The sequence below is a fragment of the Eptesicus fuscus genome, chromosome 13 (assembly GCF_027574615.1).
Source record: "Eptesicus fuscus isolate TK198812 chromosome 13, DD_ASM_mEF_20220401, whole genome shotgun sequence".
NCBI classification, from domain to species: domain Eukaryota; kingdom Metazoa; phylum Chordata; class Mammalia; order Chiroptera; family Vespertilionidae; genus Eptesicus; species Eptesicus fuscus.
In genome coordinates, this window is record NC_072485.1 from 47,937,838 (window position 1) to 47,956,889 (window position 19,052).

Sequence of the window (19,052 nt, forward strand, 5' to 3'; positions counted from 1 at the left end):
TAGATAATATCAAAATATCATTCCTTATATACTTTTGAAAATAGATTATATAACCTAGAAAGTTGGTGCTCTCTCTAAATAGCTGTTGCCTTTTATATTCAATCTATACACCTATACACAGGTGTATTTACTGATACAGATAAAATCCCAGAGTTCAGTATTCTTTCTAAAATCTCACAAAGTCTGTCACATCCTATCTAATAAAAGAGTAATATGCAGATTGACCATCACTCCAACACACAATATGGCTGCTCCCATGTAGTCAAAGATCCTGCCCCCATGTGGACACAAGATGGCCACCACAAGATGGCCAGCAGGGGAGGGCAGTTGGGAGGGACCAGGCCTGCAAGGGAGGGGCAGTTGAGAGGGACCAGGCCTGCAAGGGAGGGCAGTTGGAGGCAATCAACCCTGCAGGGGAGGGCAGTTAGGGGTGACCAGGCCGGCAGAGGAGGAAAGTTGGGGGCAAACAGGCTGGCAGGGGAGCAGTTAGGCATCAATCAGGCAGCAGCGGAGTGGTTAGGGGGTGATCAGGCTGGGAGGCAGAAGCGGTTAGGGGCAATCAGGAAGGCAGGCAGGCGAGCAGTTGGGAGCCAGCAGTCCTGGATTGTGAGAGGGATGTCCGACTGCCCGTTTAGGCCTGAGGGGTCCCAGATTGGAGAGGGTGCAGGCTGGGCTGAGGGACACCTCCCCCTCCGTGCACAAATTTCGTGCACCGGGCCTCTAGTATAATAATGTTTTTATATCTAAAGTTGCCTACCATCTATACCAATTAAAACTTTAATAGCCTAGCTGGTGTAGCTCAATGGTTGAATGTCAACCCAAAAAGCAAGAGGCCACTAGTTCAATTCTCAGTCAGGGCACATGCCCAGGTTGCAGGCTCAATCCCCTGTGGGAGGCATGCAGGAGGCATTGATGATGTTTCTCTCCCATTAACTTTTCTCTCTCTCTATTCCTCTCCCTTCCTCTCTCTCTAAAAAAATAAAAAATAGAAACATATTAAAAAAAAAAAAAAAAAAAACTTCAATAACGAAGATCTACCCCACAGATTTGAATATACCCAAAATTCTGGCTTCAAGAGGGAAACCTGGCTCAACAGAATAGATAACACCTGAGAAAACTCTGCTCTCAGTGCCTCTGGGAACTGCTGCTAGTCTCCCATGTCCCCTCATCTCTTCCAGGGTCCTCCTCCTCACTAAAGTTAAATATCAAAAAATAAAGGGCTCAAGTAGCATCAAGAGATTCTGCAGAGCCAAGTGAAATCTATGAAACAAAATGGGACTTCTTGCTATCTGACTATCCACCCTTTTTGCATGGTGATGCACTATTTTTCAAGAGTTTTCAAGTATTCCAGGAAAACTTTATTCAGTCATGCTTTTGGCTTAACTAAAGGTCACATAGATGTTCTCCTAAGTTTTCTTTTAAAATCTTTATCATTTTAGTTTCCACATTTAGTCTATAATCCATCTCAGATTAATTTTAATGTATGGTGTAAGTTAAGGTCAAGGCTAATTTTTTTCCAAATGGATATTCAGTTGTCCTGGCACCATTTATTGAAAACCCTATCTTTTCCACAACTGAATTGCCTTAGCAACCCTACTGAAAATCAACTTATCATATATGTGGGTTTGCTTCTATACTTTTGCATGGATCTACATATCCTTAAGTCAATGCTATACCGTCTTGCATATTGAGCTTTATAATAAGTAGGTCTTTAAACCAGGTAGTGCAAGTCCTCCAACTTTGTTCTTTCTTGTTCAAATTGTTTGGCTATTTGCTAAACAATATGTCTTAGAGATTTGTTCATGTCACTGCATAAAGCTCTATCTCATACTTCTCAAAAATATTTTAGTAATAAAATATACATAACATAAAATTTATTATCTTAACCATTTTTAAGTGTACATTTCAGTAGTGTTAAATACATTCACATTTTTCTGCAACCAATCTCCAGAAATCTTTCCTCTTGCAAAACTGAAAATCTATATCCATTACACAACTCCTCATGCCTCCCTCCTCGACCCCTGGGCAAGCACTAGGAGCCTAGAAATTTGACTACTGTCTGTCTCTATGAATTTTACTATTCTAGGGACTTCACATAAATGGAATTACGCAGTATTTGTTTTTTAGTAACTGGCTTATTTCACTTAGCATTATGTCCTCAAGGTTTATCCATGTTGTAGTACATGTCAGAATTTCCTTCTTTTTTAAGACTGAATAAAATTTCATTATGTGTATATACCACAATCTGTATCCAATCATCTGTCAATGGATACTTGGGTTGCTTCCACCTTTGGCCTATTGTAGTTAATGCTACTAGGGCTGTATGTACAAATATCTGGTTCAAGTCCCTACTTTCAGTTCTTTTGGGTATATATTCAGAAGTGAAATTATTGGATCATATAATAATTATATGTTCAACTTTTTGAGGAAGCACCACACAGTTTTCCATTGCATCTCCACAATTTTATATTCCAAGCAACAGTGCACAAGGATTTTAATTTTTCCATATGTTTGCTATTTTCTGTTGTTTTTAACGGTAGTCATCACAATAGGTATAAAGTGATATCTCACTGTGGTTGTGATTTGCATTTTCCTAAAGATTAGTGATGTTAGCATCATTTATGTGTTTGTTAGCCATTTGTACACCTTCTATCTCATACCTTTTAAAAATTGCATTATATTTTGATGAGTAAATGTGGTACCACTAATCCAGTGGTCAGCAAACCGCGGCTCGCGAGCCACATGCAGCTCTTTGGCCCCTTGAGTGTTCTAACGCCACTTCTTCAAAATAGACTCGTCCAGGCCGAAAACTGACTTCTGCGCATGGGCCACGAAGTTCCAATCGCACTGTACATGCACGCCCGCATGTGGTATTTTGTGGAAGAGCCACACTCAAGGGGCCAAAGAGCCGCATGTGGCTCGCGAGCCGCGGTTTGCCGACCACTGCACTAATTCAATCAGTCTCCTACTGATGGACATTTAGGTAGTTTCCAATCTTCTGCCATGAATAACCTTATACATGCATATCTATAAATAACCAACAAATCAGTTTGTTCAAGAATAGTTTCAGTTTATGTGTATTTTCCAATATACGACCTTTCACTCTTAAAAGCATTCTGATAAGTAAATTACATGAGAGATGAGTAGCAATATTCCATGTGGTAATAGGGCCAGGCTATTTGCAAACAACATGACTTTGTGCTAGGTTAGACCTGAGTAGTTTCTACATCTTCCTCAGGAAGTGCTCTATGGCCCCGAAGCACCAGGTTTAGCAGAACCCCAGCATGGCAAGAAAACCTTGTCTAAGGTGGTTCTGAGAGCAGTACTGAAGGTTGCAGAGCATGGAGACAGTGGAGGTGAAAGATTCTGTAGCGTAACTGAGGCTATCGATGCACTAGTAAAATAAGCACAATTCTAAGTAACTGAAAGTCTAGTATACAAGAACAAACCATTTTGGTGAGCAGGTAGGAATGTGAGAAAAATAACACCAAGATTGACTATCTGCCACCTCAGAGACGTAAGAGAATCTACTGTCTCAAAAGTGTCCTGTAGACTCATCAGATTCCAACCTACCATGTGGTTTTATTACTTCAAAGAGACAATTGTCTGGAAGTCGGAAACTAAAATGTGAGCTCAAATCACCACTTTCCAGCTTAAACCCCATTTATATCCACTTGCTTTGTTGTGAACAGAACTTAAAATTCCTTTTTGTAGTCCTTAGTATATTTTAAAAGCCATGCCTTCATACTTCATAGCAATATTCTTATGTTTTCAGCCTCAACGCTACACAAAATCAAGAGTCCTTCCACATATCCTTTATACCATCTTTAAAATTGAATACTTCAACAGTGCCCTACCTCAGCACAGAGGGTTTAGATGCTACCTTTTATAAGTATATATTTTTTACTTTTAGCTGTCTTCTTGTATTTCTCAAATCTCTCTAACTGGCAAATTATCCCGTCTATTTTTATTCTAAATGATTACTTACACAGCTGACTTATTATACTCACGTGCAAGAACTAATGTTTTTACCTATTATATTTCATCTTCTCAATAAAAGGCCTATAATTCCAACCATTTCAAATATTTGTGCCTCTGATTCTGTTATCCAATATGTTTACTATCTTTCTCATTCTCCTTTCATGCATTTTCCTCTACAAAGAGGGAGAAAAGTCTCTTCCATCCTTCTACACTCAGTTCCCTGACCACACATTATCTATATCCAGGCCAGAATGACAACTACTATCCCATTTGTATTCAATGCATTCTAAACAGCTTAAAGAATGACAGTATACAGGGTACTTATATTTCTCTGCCCACAAATAGCATCCTATACTAAGGCTACTTCTCCTATGTTATAACTGCAAAATGTTTAATACAAGATTTCCCTCCTCTTCTGTGCAATCTATACTTACAGCTACAGAAAAATGGATTCATATTGAAGGTAGTTAAATCACTATTCTATAATTTAAATAATGAAACTAATTTCTTGAGAACCTCAAATTTAGAAACTCTATCTAAATGTTTATTCCTCTTTTATTCAAGTCACAGCATTTTTTTAACGTAGTAGTAACTTAGCTTTCTAAAAAAAAAATTTGAAAGCGCTGGTGAGTTTTGCTCAGTGGTTAGAGTGTGGGCCTACAGACCAAAGGGTCGTGGGTTCAATTCCCAGTCAAGAGCACATACCTCAGCCCTAACTGGTTTGGCTCAGTGGATAGAGCGTCAGCCTTCGGACTCAAGGGCCCCAGGTTTGATTCCAGTCAAGGGCATGTACCTTGGTTGCGGGGACATACCCAGTAGGGGGTGTGCAGGAGGCAGCTGATCGATGTTTCTCTCTCACCGATGTTTCTGACTCTTTATCCCTCTCCCTTCCTCTCTGTAAAAAAATCAATAAAATATATTTTAAAAAACAAACAAAAAAAGAGTACATACCTCAGTTGTAGGTTTGATCCCCAGCCCTAGTCTGGGTGCATAAGGGAGGCAACCAATTGATGTCTCTCGCACATTGATGTTTCTCTCTCTCCCACCCCTCATCTTTCCCTTCCATTCTGTCTGAAAATCAATAAAAAAAATATCCTCAGGTGAGGATTAAAAGAAAACAATTAGACAGATCTACAAATGTCCCAGTGCAGACAGTCCCTAGTAAAAATATGGCACATTCTCTGAATTATAATATTTAAAAAAATTAGGGCATCTTTAAAAATAAAAAAAGCTAGTGCCAAAACAATACTCATTTGCTGATACCCAAAAGCTAGCCAAGCCCTAGCTGATTTGGCTCAGTGGATAGAGCATTAGCCTGTGAACTGAAAGGTCCTGGGTTCGATTCTGGTCAAGAGCACATTCCCGGGTTGTGGGCTTGATCCCCAGTAGGGGCATGCAAGAGGCAGCCGATCAATGATTCTCTCTCATCATTTATGTTTCTATCTATCTCTCTCTCCCTCTCTGAAATCAATAAAAATGTATTTAAAAAATAAAAAAACAAAAGCTAGCCAATAAAAACATTTGTTTCCATAGTCCAAAATAGATTGTTAGCCATAGAATGCCTCTGCAAAACAATTCTTAAATTTTCTTTGAAATAGTCACTAAAATTAACTGAAACTTTATTTATATGACTGTCTGTGGTTTCCTTGTATGCTTAAAAAACACAAGAAAGAGATAAAAATATCCCAGAATTGGAAAAGTAGTCATTATGTTTGGTTTAGCTTATTTTCATATTTTTATTTTTAAAATCCATCCAAATTAAAGTTCAGCATTTCCCAATAGAAGAAAAGAAAGAAAAAAAAAGGCAATTTCTTTACATAAAAGCCCAAAGAATAAATTCAGCATCCTCTAAATTAAATTTGGGATTTGACTTTTTAGGGACTAAATGCCTAAAATCCTTTCCTACTACTCATAAAGTTTAGTCATCAGACTGAACACTATTATCTTTCCTTTAGACTTTAAACCAATCAAATATATGCTGTCTGAGAAGAAGAGGTGGAAATAGAAAATAATTTGAATATAATATTGTGCTCTGAACACAGACATGTCCTCAGATAAAGTAAGTGAAGTTGGTATCCATCTAATACACAGCATTCTTTTAACATTTCTAAACCTAAGTTCTTCCAAATCATAGAACCCTGTTTTCAGATCCTACATTTATACTAAAATACAAATGCTAACCATAGTTTCAAATATCATTTTCAGAACATTCTCAGATCTTAGATCACACTAAGAGTCAAAAGACCTAGGTTGAATCCTAACTCTGCTGCATCTCAGCTGTTAGATCCTAATAAAATTGTTTAAACTCCCTGATCTTTAATTTACTTATCTATAAATTAGATGCACTACCATGTATCATCTAATTTATGTAAGTTCATCACGGTCTATCAATCCTATAAAACTGTTAAACATTAACATTAATATTATATGCTAAAAGTTGTTCTACTACCTTGTAAAGGGTAAGATTTTTTTCCCCTCTGTAAATCATCACTAAAGGGCTACTACCACCCTGCAATCAACAAACCACTTAGGGTCCAAGCCAGATCACCTTCAATTAGTCTAAGATTGTATTAGGCTTATTTCTGGTCTTGAAGCTATAGGAGTTATTCTAGTTACACAGTATTTCTGTTATTGCTGTTCATATGAAGAACAATTGTATGTTCCTACTATATAAAGTATAGCCCACAGCAATAAATAATAAAAACACAATGGAAAATTAAGTTAATGATTCTATTGTTTTTAAATGAATTTTGACAGATGTTAGGTAAATTAATTTTTTACTTGACACAGCACAGTAGACATTAGAGGATTAGAATTGCTATCAACTACAGAAAAAGAAAAAAGAAATTTCTAATGTAATCCAGCAGCTCAAATATTTTTTGTTAATTTATTTGGGTGATATTGGTTAATAAGATCATAAAAGTTTCAGTGTACATTTCTATTTTTTTTACCTATCAATAATAACTTTATTTTTTTAATTTAATAAATCTTTATTGTTCAGGTTATTACAATTGTTTCTCCTTTTTCCCCCCATAGCTCCCCTCCACCCGGTTCCCACTCCACCCTCTGCCCTTACCTCCGCCCCACTGTCCTCATCCATAGGTGTACGATTTTTGTCGTCTCTTCCCGTACCCCCCACACCCCTTTCCCTCTGAGAATTATCAATCCCCTCCCATTCTATGTGCCTGATTCTATTATATTCACCAGTTTATTCTGTTCCTCAGATTTTTAATTCACTTGATTTTTAGATTCACTTGTTGATAGATATGTATTTGTTGTTCATAATTTTTATTTTTACTTTTTTCTTCTTCCTCTTCTTAAAGAATACCTTTCAGCATTTCATATAATACTGGTTTGGTGGTGATGAACTCCTTTAGCTTTTTCTTATCTGAGAAGCTCTTTATCTGATCTTCCATTCTGAATAACTTTGCTGGATAATCTTGGTTATAGGTTCTTGCTATTCATCACATTGAATATTTCTTGCCACTCCCATCTGGCCTGCATAGTTTCTGTTGAGAAATCAGCTGACAATCATATGGGTGCTCCCATGTAGGTAATTAACTGTTTTTCTCTTGCTGCTTTTAATATTCTCTCTTTGTCTTTTGCCCTTGGCATTTTAATTATGATGTGTCTTGGTGTGATCCTCTTTGGATTCCTTTTGTTTGGAGTTCTCTGTGCTTCCTGGACTTGTAAGTCTATTTCTTTCACCAGGTGGGGGAAGTTTTCAGTCATTATTTCTTCAAGTAGGTTTTCAGTATCTTGCTCTCTCTCTTCTTCTGGCACCACCATAATTCTGATGTTGGTACGCTTGAAGTTGTCCCAGAGGCTCCTTACACTATCTTCAACTTTTTGGATTCTTTTTGCTTTTCTGGTTGTTTTTTGCTTCTTTGTATTTCAAACCTTTGACTTGATTCTTGTGTTCCTGTAGTCTGCTGTTGGGTCTTTGTATAATATTTTTTATTTCAGTCAGTGTATGTTTAATTTCTAGTTGGTCCTTTTTCATATCCTCAAGGGTCTCGTTAAATTTATCGGCCTTTTCTAAGAAAATCTTGAAAAACCTTATAACCATGGTTTTGAACTTTATATCCAGTCGTTTGTTTTCCTCCATTTCTTTCGTTTGTGATCTGTTTCCTTGTCTTCTCATTTTCGCTGCTTCCCTGAGTTGGTAGTGTAGCTTTGTGTGCTAGGTGTCCTATATGGTCCAATGGGTCGGCCTCCCAGTTACCTGAGGTGGACACTCTTGGTGCACCCCTTTGTGGACTGTGTGTACAGCCTTGTTGTAGTTAAGTCTTGATTGTTGTTGATGTCACTGGGAGGAATTGACCTCCAGGCCAATTGGCTGTGAGGACCCGCTGTGTCTATAATGGAAGAACTGCTGTGCTGAAGACATGCTTATGGGGCAGGACTTGTTTCAGTGGGGTTTTGGTGCTCACTGAGTCTGCCTCTTGAATGTGTCCCTTATGAGAGTAGTTGAAATCTGGTGTCGTCTCACACAGACCACTATATACACTGGCTTCTGGATCTCCAATGGGGTGCAGGTCAGCTACTGTCTGAAGCCACCCAGCAGGAGCTACAGCAAGAACTACAGTTTTCTCCTCTTTGCTTGGGGTTTGGAGGTTTTGGAGCTGTCTGCCTGGAGCTGCAGTTTGTTTGGTTAAGCTGCGATAGGGCAGGCCATTTATATGCAAAAGCTGCTGCATGGAGCTTGGGTGGGTTTGTAGATTGTGCGGGGCAGAGTCTCAGGGCGTCGCTAGGCTAGGGCGTGGCAAACAGCGATGGCTGCCAATCAGCCTTCTCTGCGTTTCCGTGTTTCCAAGTCCCCACATCCCGCTCCCCAGCACAGTAAACAATGATTGCTGGGCGCACCTCTGCAAGAAAGTCACCCTCACTTTCTGACCCGATGGCCGACAGTCCAGCTTATCTCCGTAGGAGTTTGGGTCCCCAGCGTCTCCCCAGAAACTGGATTTCAGAGTAATCGGGAGCTTGTCTCCCTTCGGGTTGAAAAAAAGCAGCACATCCAATCGCCCGCCACCAGCCCGATTCACGCACCTCCATAACTCAGCTTTTCAGCACTTGTGCACGTCTCAATGCTCTTTTCTCTTTCCTTCTAGTTGTAGAACTTCCACTCAGCCAGCTTTCCCATGGTTCTGGGTGATAGACATTTTGTCTTTTAGTTGTAGTTTTGAAATTGTTGTGCGAGGCAGCAGTTTAGGTGTTTACCTATGCCTCCATCTTCGTTTCTCGGTTTCAGTATACATTTCTATGATACATGATCTGTATATTGCATTGTGTGCCCACCATCCAAAGACCAATCATCTTCCATCACCATATATTTGGCCCCCTTTACCCTTTATTACTAAATAAAATCTAGCCTCTCCCCACCAAAAAAAAATCTTGAAATGCTTTGCTAAGAATCAGCCAAGAAGTCATCTAGGAAAATGTCAGGTGAGGAAAAATTCTGAATACTTATTATCACCTCCATTCTATCAATTAGCAGCGTATAACTCTACTTGTTACTAGAGAGCCATTGACATCACTTGAACACAGGAGTGTCTGTCATACAAAGAAAAAACATTTACTAAATAGTAAAATCAGTAACTGTCCCTCCCTCACTACTGGAGAAACATCACACCATCTATTCCCTTGAATTTCAAAACACAACAATCATCCCTTATCAATCATAGCTAAATAGCTAGTGCCAGCCTGGCTGGCATTGCTCAGTGGTTGAGCTTCGATCCATGAGCCAGGAGGTCAGGTTTCGATTCCCCGTCAGGGCATATACCTGAGTTATGTATGGGCTTGATCCCCAGTGTAGGGCATGCAGGAGGCAGCCTATCAATGATTCTCTCTCATCATTGATGTTTCTATATCACTCTCCCGTCCTCTCTGAAATCAATAAAAATATATTTTTTAAAACATCTAGTATCAAATCATATCTCTCTACCCCAATAATGTCTGCTGGTTTTGAAACTTATGAAGGTAGTTCACTGTTCAAATTGTCAAACTGTTGTAGTTTATATCCCTTCATGCTTTGATTTGAGAGAAGGTAGGAACTCACAAAAAGTTCAAAAAGGGCCCAGCCAGTGTGGCTCAGCAGCTGAGCATTGATCCATGAACCAGGAGGTCATAGGTTCAATTCCCAGTCAGGGCACATGCCCAGGTTATGGGCTCCATCCCCAGTAGGGGGAATGTAGGAGGCAGCTGATCAATGATTCTCTCTCATCATTGATGTTTCTATCTCTCTATTCCTCTCCCTCTCTCTCTCTAAAAATCAATAAAAATATATATTTTAAAAAGTTCAAAATGATCCAGCAACAAAAATTTCCTCTTTCAGTCATCACTGAAAGGTTGCTTAAACAGGGCTTAAAATCTTTAATAGTACAAATAAATACCTAGTTATTCACATAGGAAAGCCAATTACTAGTATTTGTAGGCATGTCGGGGGAGGGGGAGGAAGGAATACAAGGGGCTTTCCAAAAAGTTACTTTTCCTATGACCCTCACATTCTTTCCCCATTTTTAACCCTTTGCACTCGCTTGCTTTTTTCATGGAGCTGCTACCGATGCTAATCGTGTCGAGTCACACTCGACATCCGAGTGCAAAAGGTTAATAACAAAATTCCAAATTTACCTTTTATGAGTGTCTACAGAATATGCTGCCTTCTTTATACTAGATGTACCGGTTAACAATGCGGGTATTTTCCCATAGATGGAGTTACACATATGTTGATATATATGCAATTTGATATGTATGCTATTTTGTTGTGTTGACAACAAGCTTCAAAACTTTGTATGTCAAATTTTCTGAAGGTGTTAAGATCATAGATATTTTTACACTTAAAAATGTCAAGTTTCGTGCCAAAAAAAGAGCATTTGTGGGAAGTTTTAATTCATTATTTTGAAGAAAACTGCTGCTGAAAGTTATCGTATGCTTCGGGAAGCTTATGCTGAACATGCTCCATCTCAAGATACTTGTGAATGCTGCTACTCACTCACAGCTCCAGCACTGGGACAGCGGCTTGCGGGGGATACAGGTACCGTATTTTCCGGCATATAAGACCCCCAACTTTTGAGAAGATTTTCCTGGGTTAAAAAGTCATCTTATACGCCGGAAAATATGGTAGTTTAAACACTTTAAAAGTGATGATTTCGATGTAAAAGACAAAGAACGTCCAGGTCAACCGAAAAAGTTTGAAGACCAACAATTACAAGCATTATTGGATGAAGATTCGTGTCAAACTCAAAAACAACTTGCAGAAAGATTAAATGTTGCTCAGCAAACAATTTCCGATCGTTTACAAGCAATGGAAAAGATTTTAAAGGAAGGGAAATGGGTGCCAAGTCAACTGAATGAAAGACAAATGGAAAACCGAAAAGTCATCAGTAAAATGTTGCTTCAGCGGCACAAAAGAAAGTCTTTTTTGCATCAAATTGTGACTAGTGATGAAAAGTGGATTTATTTTGAGAATCCCAAACGCACAAAATCATGGGTTGATTCAGGTCAACCATCAACATTGACTGCAAGGCCAAATCGCTATGGGAAGAAGACAATGATCTGCGTTTGGTGGGATCAGGAAGGTGTGGTGTATTATAAGCTTCTAAAACCAGGTGAAACCATTAATACTGGTCACTACCGATAACATATAATCCACTTGAACCATGCTTTGATCGTAAAACGACCAAAATGGGCCAGAAAACATGGCAAAGTAATTTTGCTTCATGATAACGCACCATCACACACTTCAAAAACAGTTAAAGACACGTTAAAAGTTCTTGCCTGGGAAGTATTAACCCACCCGCTGTATTCAACAGACCTTGCTCCTTCAGATTACCACTTGTTCCGATCAATGGCACACGCACTTTTTGAGCAGCACTTCAAAACGTATGAAGAAGTGGAAAATTGTGTCTCTGATCCATATTATTAACCAGTTAATAGTTAATCTGCAATATTAACTGGTTAATAGTTAATCTGTATTATTAACCAGTTAACAATTAATCCACAATATTAACCAGTTGATGGTTAATCCACATTATTAACTGGTTAATAGTTAATCCACATTATTAACCAGTTAACACGGATTTTGTAATCAAAGAAAACACGATAATTTCAAGAGAAACATCAAAAGTGCTTTATTTAAAGTAATGTCCATCACTAGCTACACATTTCCCTCATCTTTCAGGTAATTTTTGGATACCGTCCCAATAGAACTTTTCTTGTTTTGAGGCAATCCATTCAGAGACCCAATTTTCCACTACCTCGTATGTTTTGAAGTGCTGCTCAGAAAGTGTGTGTGCCATCAATCGGAACAAGTGGTACTCTGAAGGAGCAATACAACAAAATAGCATACATACCAAATCGCATGTATATCAACATATGTGTAACTCCATCTATTGAAAAAATCCACATTATTAACTGGTACACCTAGTAAATAATCAAAATTAGGCATTCAGCAATGTATTTTTTATCTTTAGTGAAGCAGAAATGAATAGTCATTAGCAAAAATTTAAAAATTGACAATTTTTTTTCAACATCAGTTTTATCCTAATTGATATTTCTGATCCATGCTAACAGATGACTAATTCTTCTGGGGCAGGTGTTGCAAGATGTCGCAACAATAATAATAAACTAGCTACCTCATTTAATGAGCACTTACTTTATGGAATAAGTTGTTCTAAGCATTTTCTGTGCATTGTTAACCCATTTTATCTTATAAAAACCCTATGAGATTAGTATCGTCATTATCCTCATTTTATAAATGAGGATTCTGCTGCTCAAAGAAGTTAATTTGTCAAAAGTCAAACCATACAGCTGAGATCTGTAGTCCCCTCCAGAGCCTGCACACTTCACTATCATATTATACCAAATGTTCTCACAGCAAAAACTGCTTTGAAGAACACTTCTCATAAGTTTGTGTGTGTATACACACAAACAACATAAATACATACAGGCACACACATATACACATACTATAGTATGTTTGAGAACCAAACTGGAAAGTCATATTGCAAAATACTTTAGTGATCATCTTTCCAGTCCCTCACTTAACCATCATGAAATAGCCACTAGATAGGATGTCCTAGCTTCATTAATTATGCACAACCAGTACATTCCTTTAAAATGGCTGACAAAAATGAAAGCAGCTGAACTGCACTATGATAAAGCAACCTAAAGATCCTATACCTAAAAAGACAATTTGGATTTGTGAATTCAACATGACTGGTCACCATTAAACTGAACTTTCCTTTTCTTTCTTTCTTTCTTTCTTTCTTTCTTTCTTTCTTTCTTTCTTTCTTTCTTTCTGTTTTGTTTAGTTTTCATCAAAACAATAATCTGGAAATTTTCCAAAAAAATATAACAAACATTTGTGTAGTGACACACTATCACTAAAACTACTAGGCTAACATTTTGACTGAAGAGTCAACGGAATTTTTCAGCTCCCAAGCACATAAACATCATCAATTTCATCTTTAATATTAGAGAGAAGTTTAAATGGGAAAATGGACAGCAAAACACATTCCAGAATCAATACATTCAAAGGTTACTAGCAAAAATTTAAAAATTCGCAATTTTTTTTCAACATCAGTTTTATCTTAATTGATATTTCTGATCCATGCTAACAGATGAATAATTCTTCTGGGGTAGGTTGTGCAAGATGTCAAACAAACAGCAGCAACAACAATAATAAACTAGCTACCTCATTTAATGAGCACTTACTTTATGGAATAAATTGTTCTAAGCATTTATTCCATACTTGGGGTACTGGGATGAGGGATTATTTCTAGTAACATGTTACAGTTAAATCACCAAATTATCTAACAGTAACTATAACATAAATATAATCATAACATAAGAAAAGTATCATTATAAAAGTACAATAATGCACCATCAACTTACCAATTCAATACCCTGTGGAAAAGGTGTATCATCCCAGTCCTTCTGTGGAAATCTCTGGATTATTTTCCCCAGACCTGCTCCTGACCCTATTAATAAAATCAAAATAAATGGGATACTATAAAATCTTAATACTCATTATATTAATACTTACTTATAAATGAATGTTCGTTGAATAAATTGATATACTGGTTAAATATTTTCAAGATTTAAAGGACACAAAAACATTTACCTTCTAAACATAATATTGAAATGACAGGCAATTATACCCAACAGACTCTCAAAAGTGACATAAATATGAAAAGCTAAAAAATAAATAGACAGAAACATTGAAATCTAGAGTCTCTATCACACCGTGAGAGTAACTGCCTTTGTTCCCAATAAGGAAAGCAATCTTCTCAGTATCTCAAGCTGAAACTTTAAAAGAACTTTTTTCAATGGAGGCAAAGTACTTTTAAGTGACAAAATGGTAGTTAGCACTAAACTTCAGTTATGAGTTATAAACAGTGTTATAAGTAAAATAAAAGACTTCTACAGTGGCCTGAGAACTTGACTATTGTCTAGGCAGAGTTTCTCAACATCAGCATTACTGACATTTTGGGCCAGATTGTGTGTTTATGGGAAGGTTGGGGGGAAAGGGTCTAAGTCCTGTGCATTGTAGGATGTTTAGCAGCATCTTTAGCCTCAACCCACTAGACCAGTGATGGCGAACCTATGACACGCGTGTCAGCACTGATACGCGTAGCCATTTCTGATGACACGCGGCCGCTGAGGCGACCGCATGCCGAGGATGAAACATTTGCTGCTCCTGAGGATGAAACATTTGCGAAATAATGTTTTTTCCTCAAAGTGACACACTACCCGAGTTATGCTCAGTTTTTTGCGAAGTTTGACACACCAAGCTCAAAAGGTTGCCCATCACTGCACTAGACGCTAGTAGCACCCTACCACCACCAAGTCATTACAATAAAAAAGTATCTCCAGATACTGCCAAATGTCCTCTGGTGGGGGCAAAACTGCCCCTGGTTGAAAACCACTTGTCTGTGTCATCATTGTTCTAAAATTATCCTGGGACACTAAAGAATGGATTGATTTATTCTTGAACCTTGGGGATGTAATCTGTGAGTAATTTGGGAATGAAAAGTACATGTTAGACCTAGCTGGTTTGGCTCAGTGGATAGAGCAATGGCATTGGACTGAAAGGTCCTGGGTTCAATTCCAGGCAGGAGCACATGCCAAGTTGTGGACTCGATCCCCAGTAGGGGGTGTGAAGGAGGCAGCCAATCAATGATTCTCATCATTGATGTTTCTATCTCTCTCTTCCTCTCTAAAATCAATAAAAATCTATTTTTTAAAAAAGAAAGTATATGTTAGATCTAAACTAATTTTTGCTACACTTTTTAAAGAGCTTCATGAGTTTGCATATTCTACATTGTGTCCCAGCTTACTATGAAGTGAAAGCAACAACATTCTGATTATATGTACATCTAACTTAAGTAAGCCTGTAACACCTGATTCAAATTGTTAATATATATTTTCCTATCCTCTCTGTTAATTTCTTTTAAACATCCACTATCATCCTTTACTCTGATCCCTGTACATTTAAACTTCCCCCTTGCCCTTCACCTAGAGTTTAATCACTTTATGGCCATACTTTTACCTATAAAAGATAAATGGAAAGTTAAGTTCATTTTATTAACCAATTCAGTACGATGTTCTAAAACTGAAGTCACATTTGAAAAAGGCAAAATAAAAACATTCTCTATTAAAGTTAACAGTTGTTGCAGTACAGTATCTCCTCATATATCTATCATTATAGAGAAACTAGAGGCCCTGGTGCACGAAATTTGTGCTCTGGGGGGGTAGGGGGGGGTAGGGGGGGGCGCGGGTCCCCTCAGCCCAGCCTGCACCCTCTCCATCCCCTCGGGGGATGTTCGACTGCCAGTTTACTCACAATCTGGGACTGCTGACTCCCAACAGCTCGCCTGCCTGCCTGCCTGATTGCCCCTAACCACTTCTGCCTGCCAGCCTGATCACCCCCTAACCACTCCCTGCCAGCCTGATTGATGCCTAACTGCTCCCCTGCCGACCTGGTCACCCCCAACTGCCCTCCCCTGCAGAACTGGTCCCCCAGAACTGCCTTCCCCTGACAGCCTGGTGGCCCCCAACTGCCCTCCCGTGCAGGCCTAGTCCTCCCCAACAGCCCTCCCCTGCAGTCCTGGTCCCCCCCAACTGCCATCCCCTACAGGCTTGGATGCCCCCAACTGCCCTCCCCTGCCGGCCCGGTCTCCCCCAACTGCCCTCCCCTGCTGGCCCGGTCTCCCCCAACTGCCCTCCACTGCAGGCCTGGTCACCCCCAACTGCCCTCCCCTGAAGGCCTGGTCGCCCCTAACTGCCCTCCCCTGCTGGCCATCTTGTGGCGGTCATCTTTGACCACATGGGGTTGGCCATCTTGTGCGAGGGTGTGAGGGTCAATTTGCATATTACCTCTTTATTATATAGTATATAGGACGAAGGATTTCAGTAAGAGTAAACTAAAGTGATGTATCACACACACTCATTTTTCATCCACCTCAAGCATCACCACTTCTGACATCTCAAGCAGAACTAATTCAAAAAATGGCTAGGTACTGGAAATATACACATGAAAAAGGCATGGCTCCAATCCTCAAGGAACTCATAACCTACTGGAGAACAAGCAAATGAACTGATAACTTCAGTATATCATCATAAGCACAACAATAGAAGGGAACCAAATCCAGTCTAGCAGAGAAGACCATGGAAAGCTTTCTAGAAGAAATGACAGCCAGCTTTTTCTTTCAACACCATCTTTGTATTCCCTAGCATACTAAATGCCTGGCACTTAGTTCATACGGAGTTAAAGGTTTATTTTAATAAATTCATTACTACTGACATAGTTTTAAGCTTACATCTCCCTGTCTTTTTAAACAGAGATAAATACATCTTATTTAGCTTATCATGTTTAATCAGGTGTTCCTATAATGTTGTTTAGTTCTGAAAGTCATAGCTAATATATTTTAGGCTCTTAAAATAGTTTATCATATTAATTTTTACTAAATATAAGAATATGTTAACTGCAAATTTTTTTCAAATATATAAAAACTAGAGGCCCGGTGCACAAAATTCATGCATGGGGGTGGGGGTGTCCCTCAGCCCAACCTGCACCCTCTCCAATCTGGGACCCCTCGAGGGATATCCGACTGCCTGTGGGATCGGGTCTAAACAGGCAGTTGGACATCCCTCTCACAATCCAGGAATGCTGGCTCCCAACTGCTCGCCTGCCTACCTTCCTGATTGCCCCTAACCACTTCTGCCTGCCAGCCTGATCACTCCCTAACCACTCCCCTGCCAGCCTGATTGATGCTTAACTGCTCCCCTGCCAGCCTGTTTGCCCCTAACTGCCCTCCCCTGCAGGCCTGGTCACCCCTAACTGGCCTCCCCTGCAGGCCTGGTCCCCTAACTGCCCTCCCCTACAGGCCTGGTTCCCCCCAACTGCTCTCCACTGCATGCCTGGGTCGCCCCGAACTGCCCTTCCCTGCAGGCCCGGTCACCCCCAACTTCCCTCCTCTGCCAGCCTGGTCACCCCTAACTGCCCTCTCCTGCAGGCTTGATTGCCCCCAACTGCCCTACCTTGCAGGCCTGGTCCCTCCCAACTGCCCTTCCCTGCTGGCCATCTTGTAGTGGCCATCTTGTGACCACATGGGGGCAGCCATCTTGTGTGTTGGAGTGATGGTCAATATGCATATTACTCTTTTATTAGATAGGATATAAAGAAGAAATCATCCAGATTCCCACACCTGAGAATTACTGTTAACATTTTGGACTATTTTATCCTAGGGATGAAATAGGGAGATTTTTGTAAACGTGTACTTTTTCTACAGAATTAGGATCATACTAAACCTAGCTTTATATATTGCTATAGTACTTAATATTTTACAATGGGCCTTTGCTGTAGTATGTACATTTTCCAGTTCCTCACTATTATAAATAATGCTAACTAAGGCCCTTTCTGTATAAATACTCATCCTCATCTCACTTTTCCACAGAAAAAAGAATTCTTAGAAATACAACTACTGGGTTAAAGAGTATGAAAATTTTAAAGATCACACAAAGCCAAAGGGCCCACCAGAAAGACATTTAAAAAAATGTTTTAACATTTAGTATATAAGAATGACACTGGCATTTTCACTACAGCCTTACCAACAACTGTTATTTTAAAATTTTACTTGTTTTAATTATTGCAAATTTGACATAAAAAAATTCCTCTCTGGCAGGAGCATAACTTTCAAAAGTCTCTAGAAGCAACATATTATTATTGATTTCACAATACTATGCAGAGTTTCAAAAACATGAATGTTTAGTTTGAAATGGAGATATAACATTTATAAATGCACACAGAAATATGATTCATGGTGGTAAGACTTTCGGTTATATGAAAATGGAAATTAGGTTAGAAAAAAAAGCAACAATAAAAATGGTAGATTGATATTTCACTGCATAAAATGTAGAGAGCTACAATAACTTGGTTTGCAAATATGTAAATTGCTGGAGCTAATAACAACTGAGGAGCTTATGAAGTACCCTGCAAAAAGTAAACATTTTCTGAATATTGCTTCTTGATTTGTAAGCATTTAGTCTGAACGTTTAAACATTTCCCAAGCTTATATATTTTATATGATAACTATTTTTAAGGCAATACTGGTTGTATTTAAAAATTCTGAGATGACTTTTTGTATTGAAGAACAAGCAACAGTGAGGGAAGACTGTTCTATAGTCAGGTGTCCAGACACCTGCGCACTGATTCTTATGTCCAGAGGTGAAGCATGTGGGAAACCGCCTATTGGCTTCACTAGCAGAGAGGTGTGGACAAGGAGCCCGGAATGCTGTGACCCTTGAGCCCTGGTAAAGGTCAGAGCTATGCACCCACTGTTTAGTTGAGACAATGGTAGCTGATGCAACTTCCCCACCAGACAGTCATGTAAATCCTTACTGATAAGATATTCTGTTACTGGAAATTGCCTGCCTAAGGGCTATAGGTATATCCCAAATTGAATAAAAGGATGGCAAGGCCTGAGCCCAACCAGAGTCCTTCCTCTTGAATATTTCCAAATTATTATTTGTCCCATCTCTTTCATTTGCATGTGGTCCCTCTTCCAGAG

The 19,052-nt window shown here is 39.1% G+C and overlaps 1 protein-coding gene across 1 annotated transcript in view; it reads right to left on the reverse strand.

Moving 5' to 3' along the window:
- Positions 1-19,052, reverse strand: part of SBF2 (SET binding factor 2) — a 366,350-nt gene that overhangs the window by 299,983 nt on the left and 47,315 nt on the right. The window contains exon 2 of the mRNA XM_054725562.1: positions 13,876-13,961. Within this exon, the coding sequence (XP_054581537.1) occupies positions 13,876-13,961 (86 nt within the window). The remainder of the gene's footprint in view (positions 1-13,875; positions 13,962-19,052) is intronic.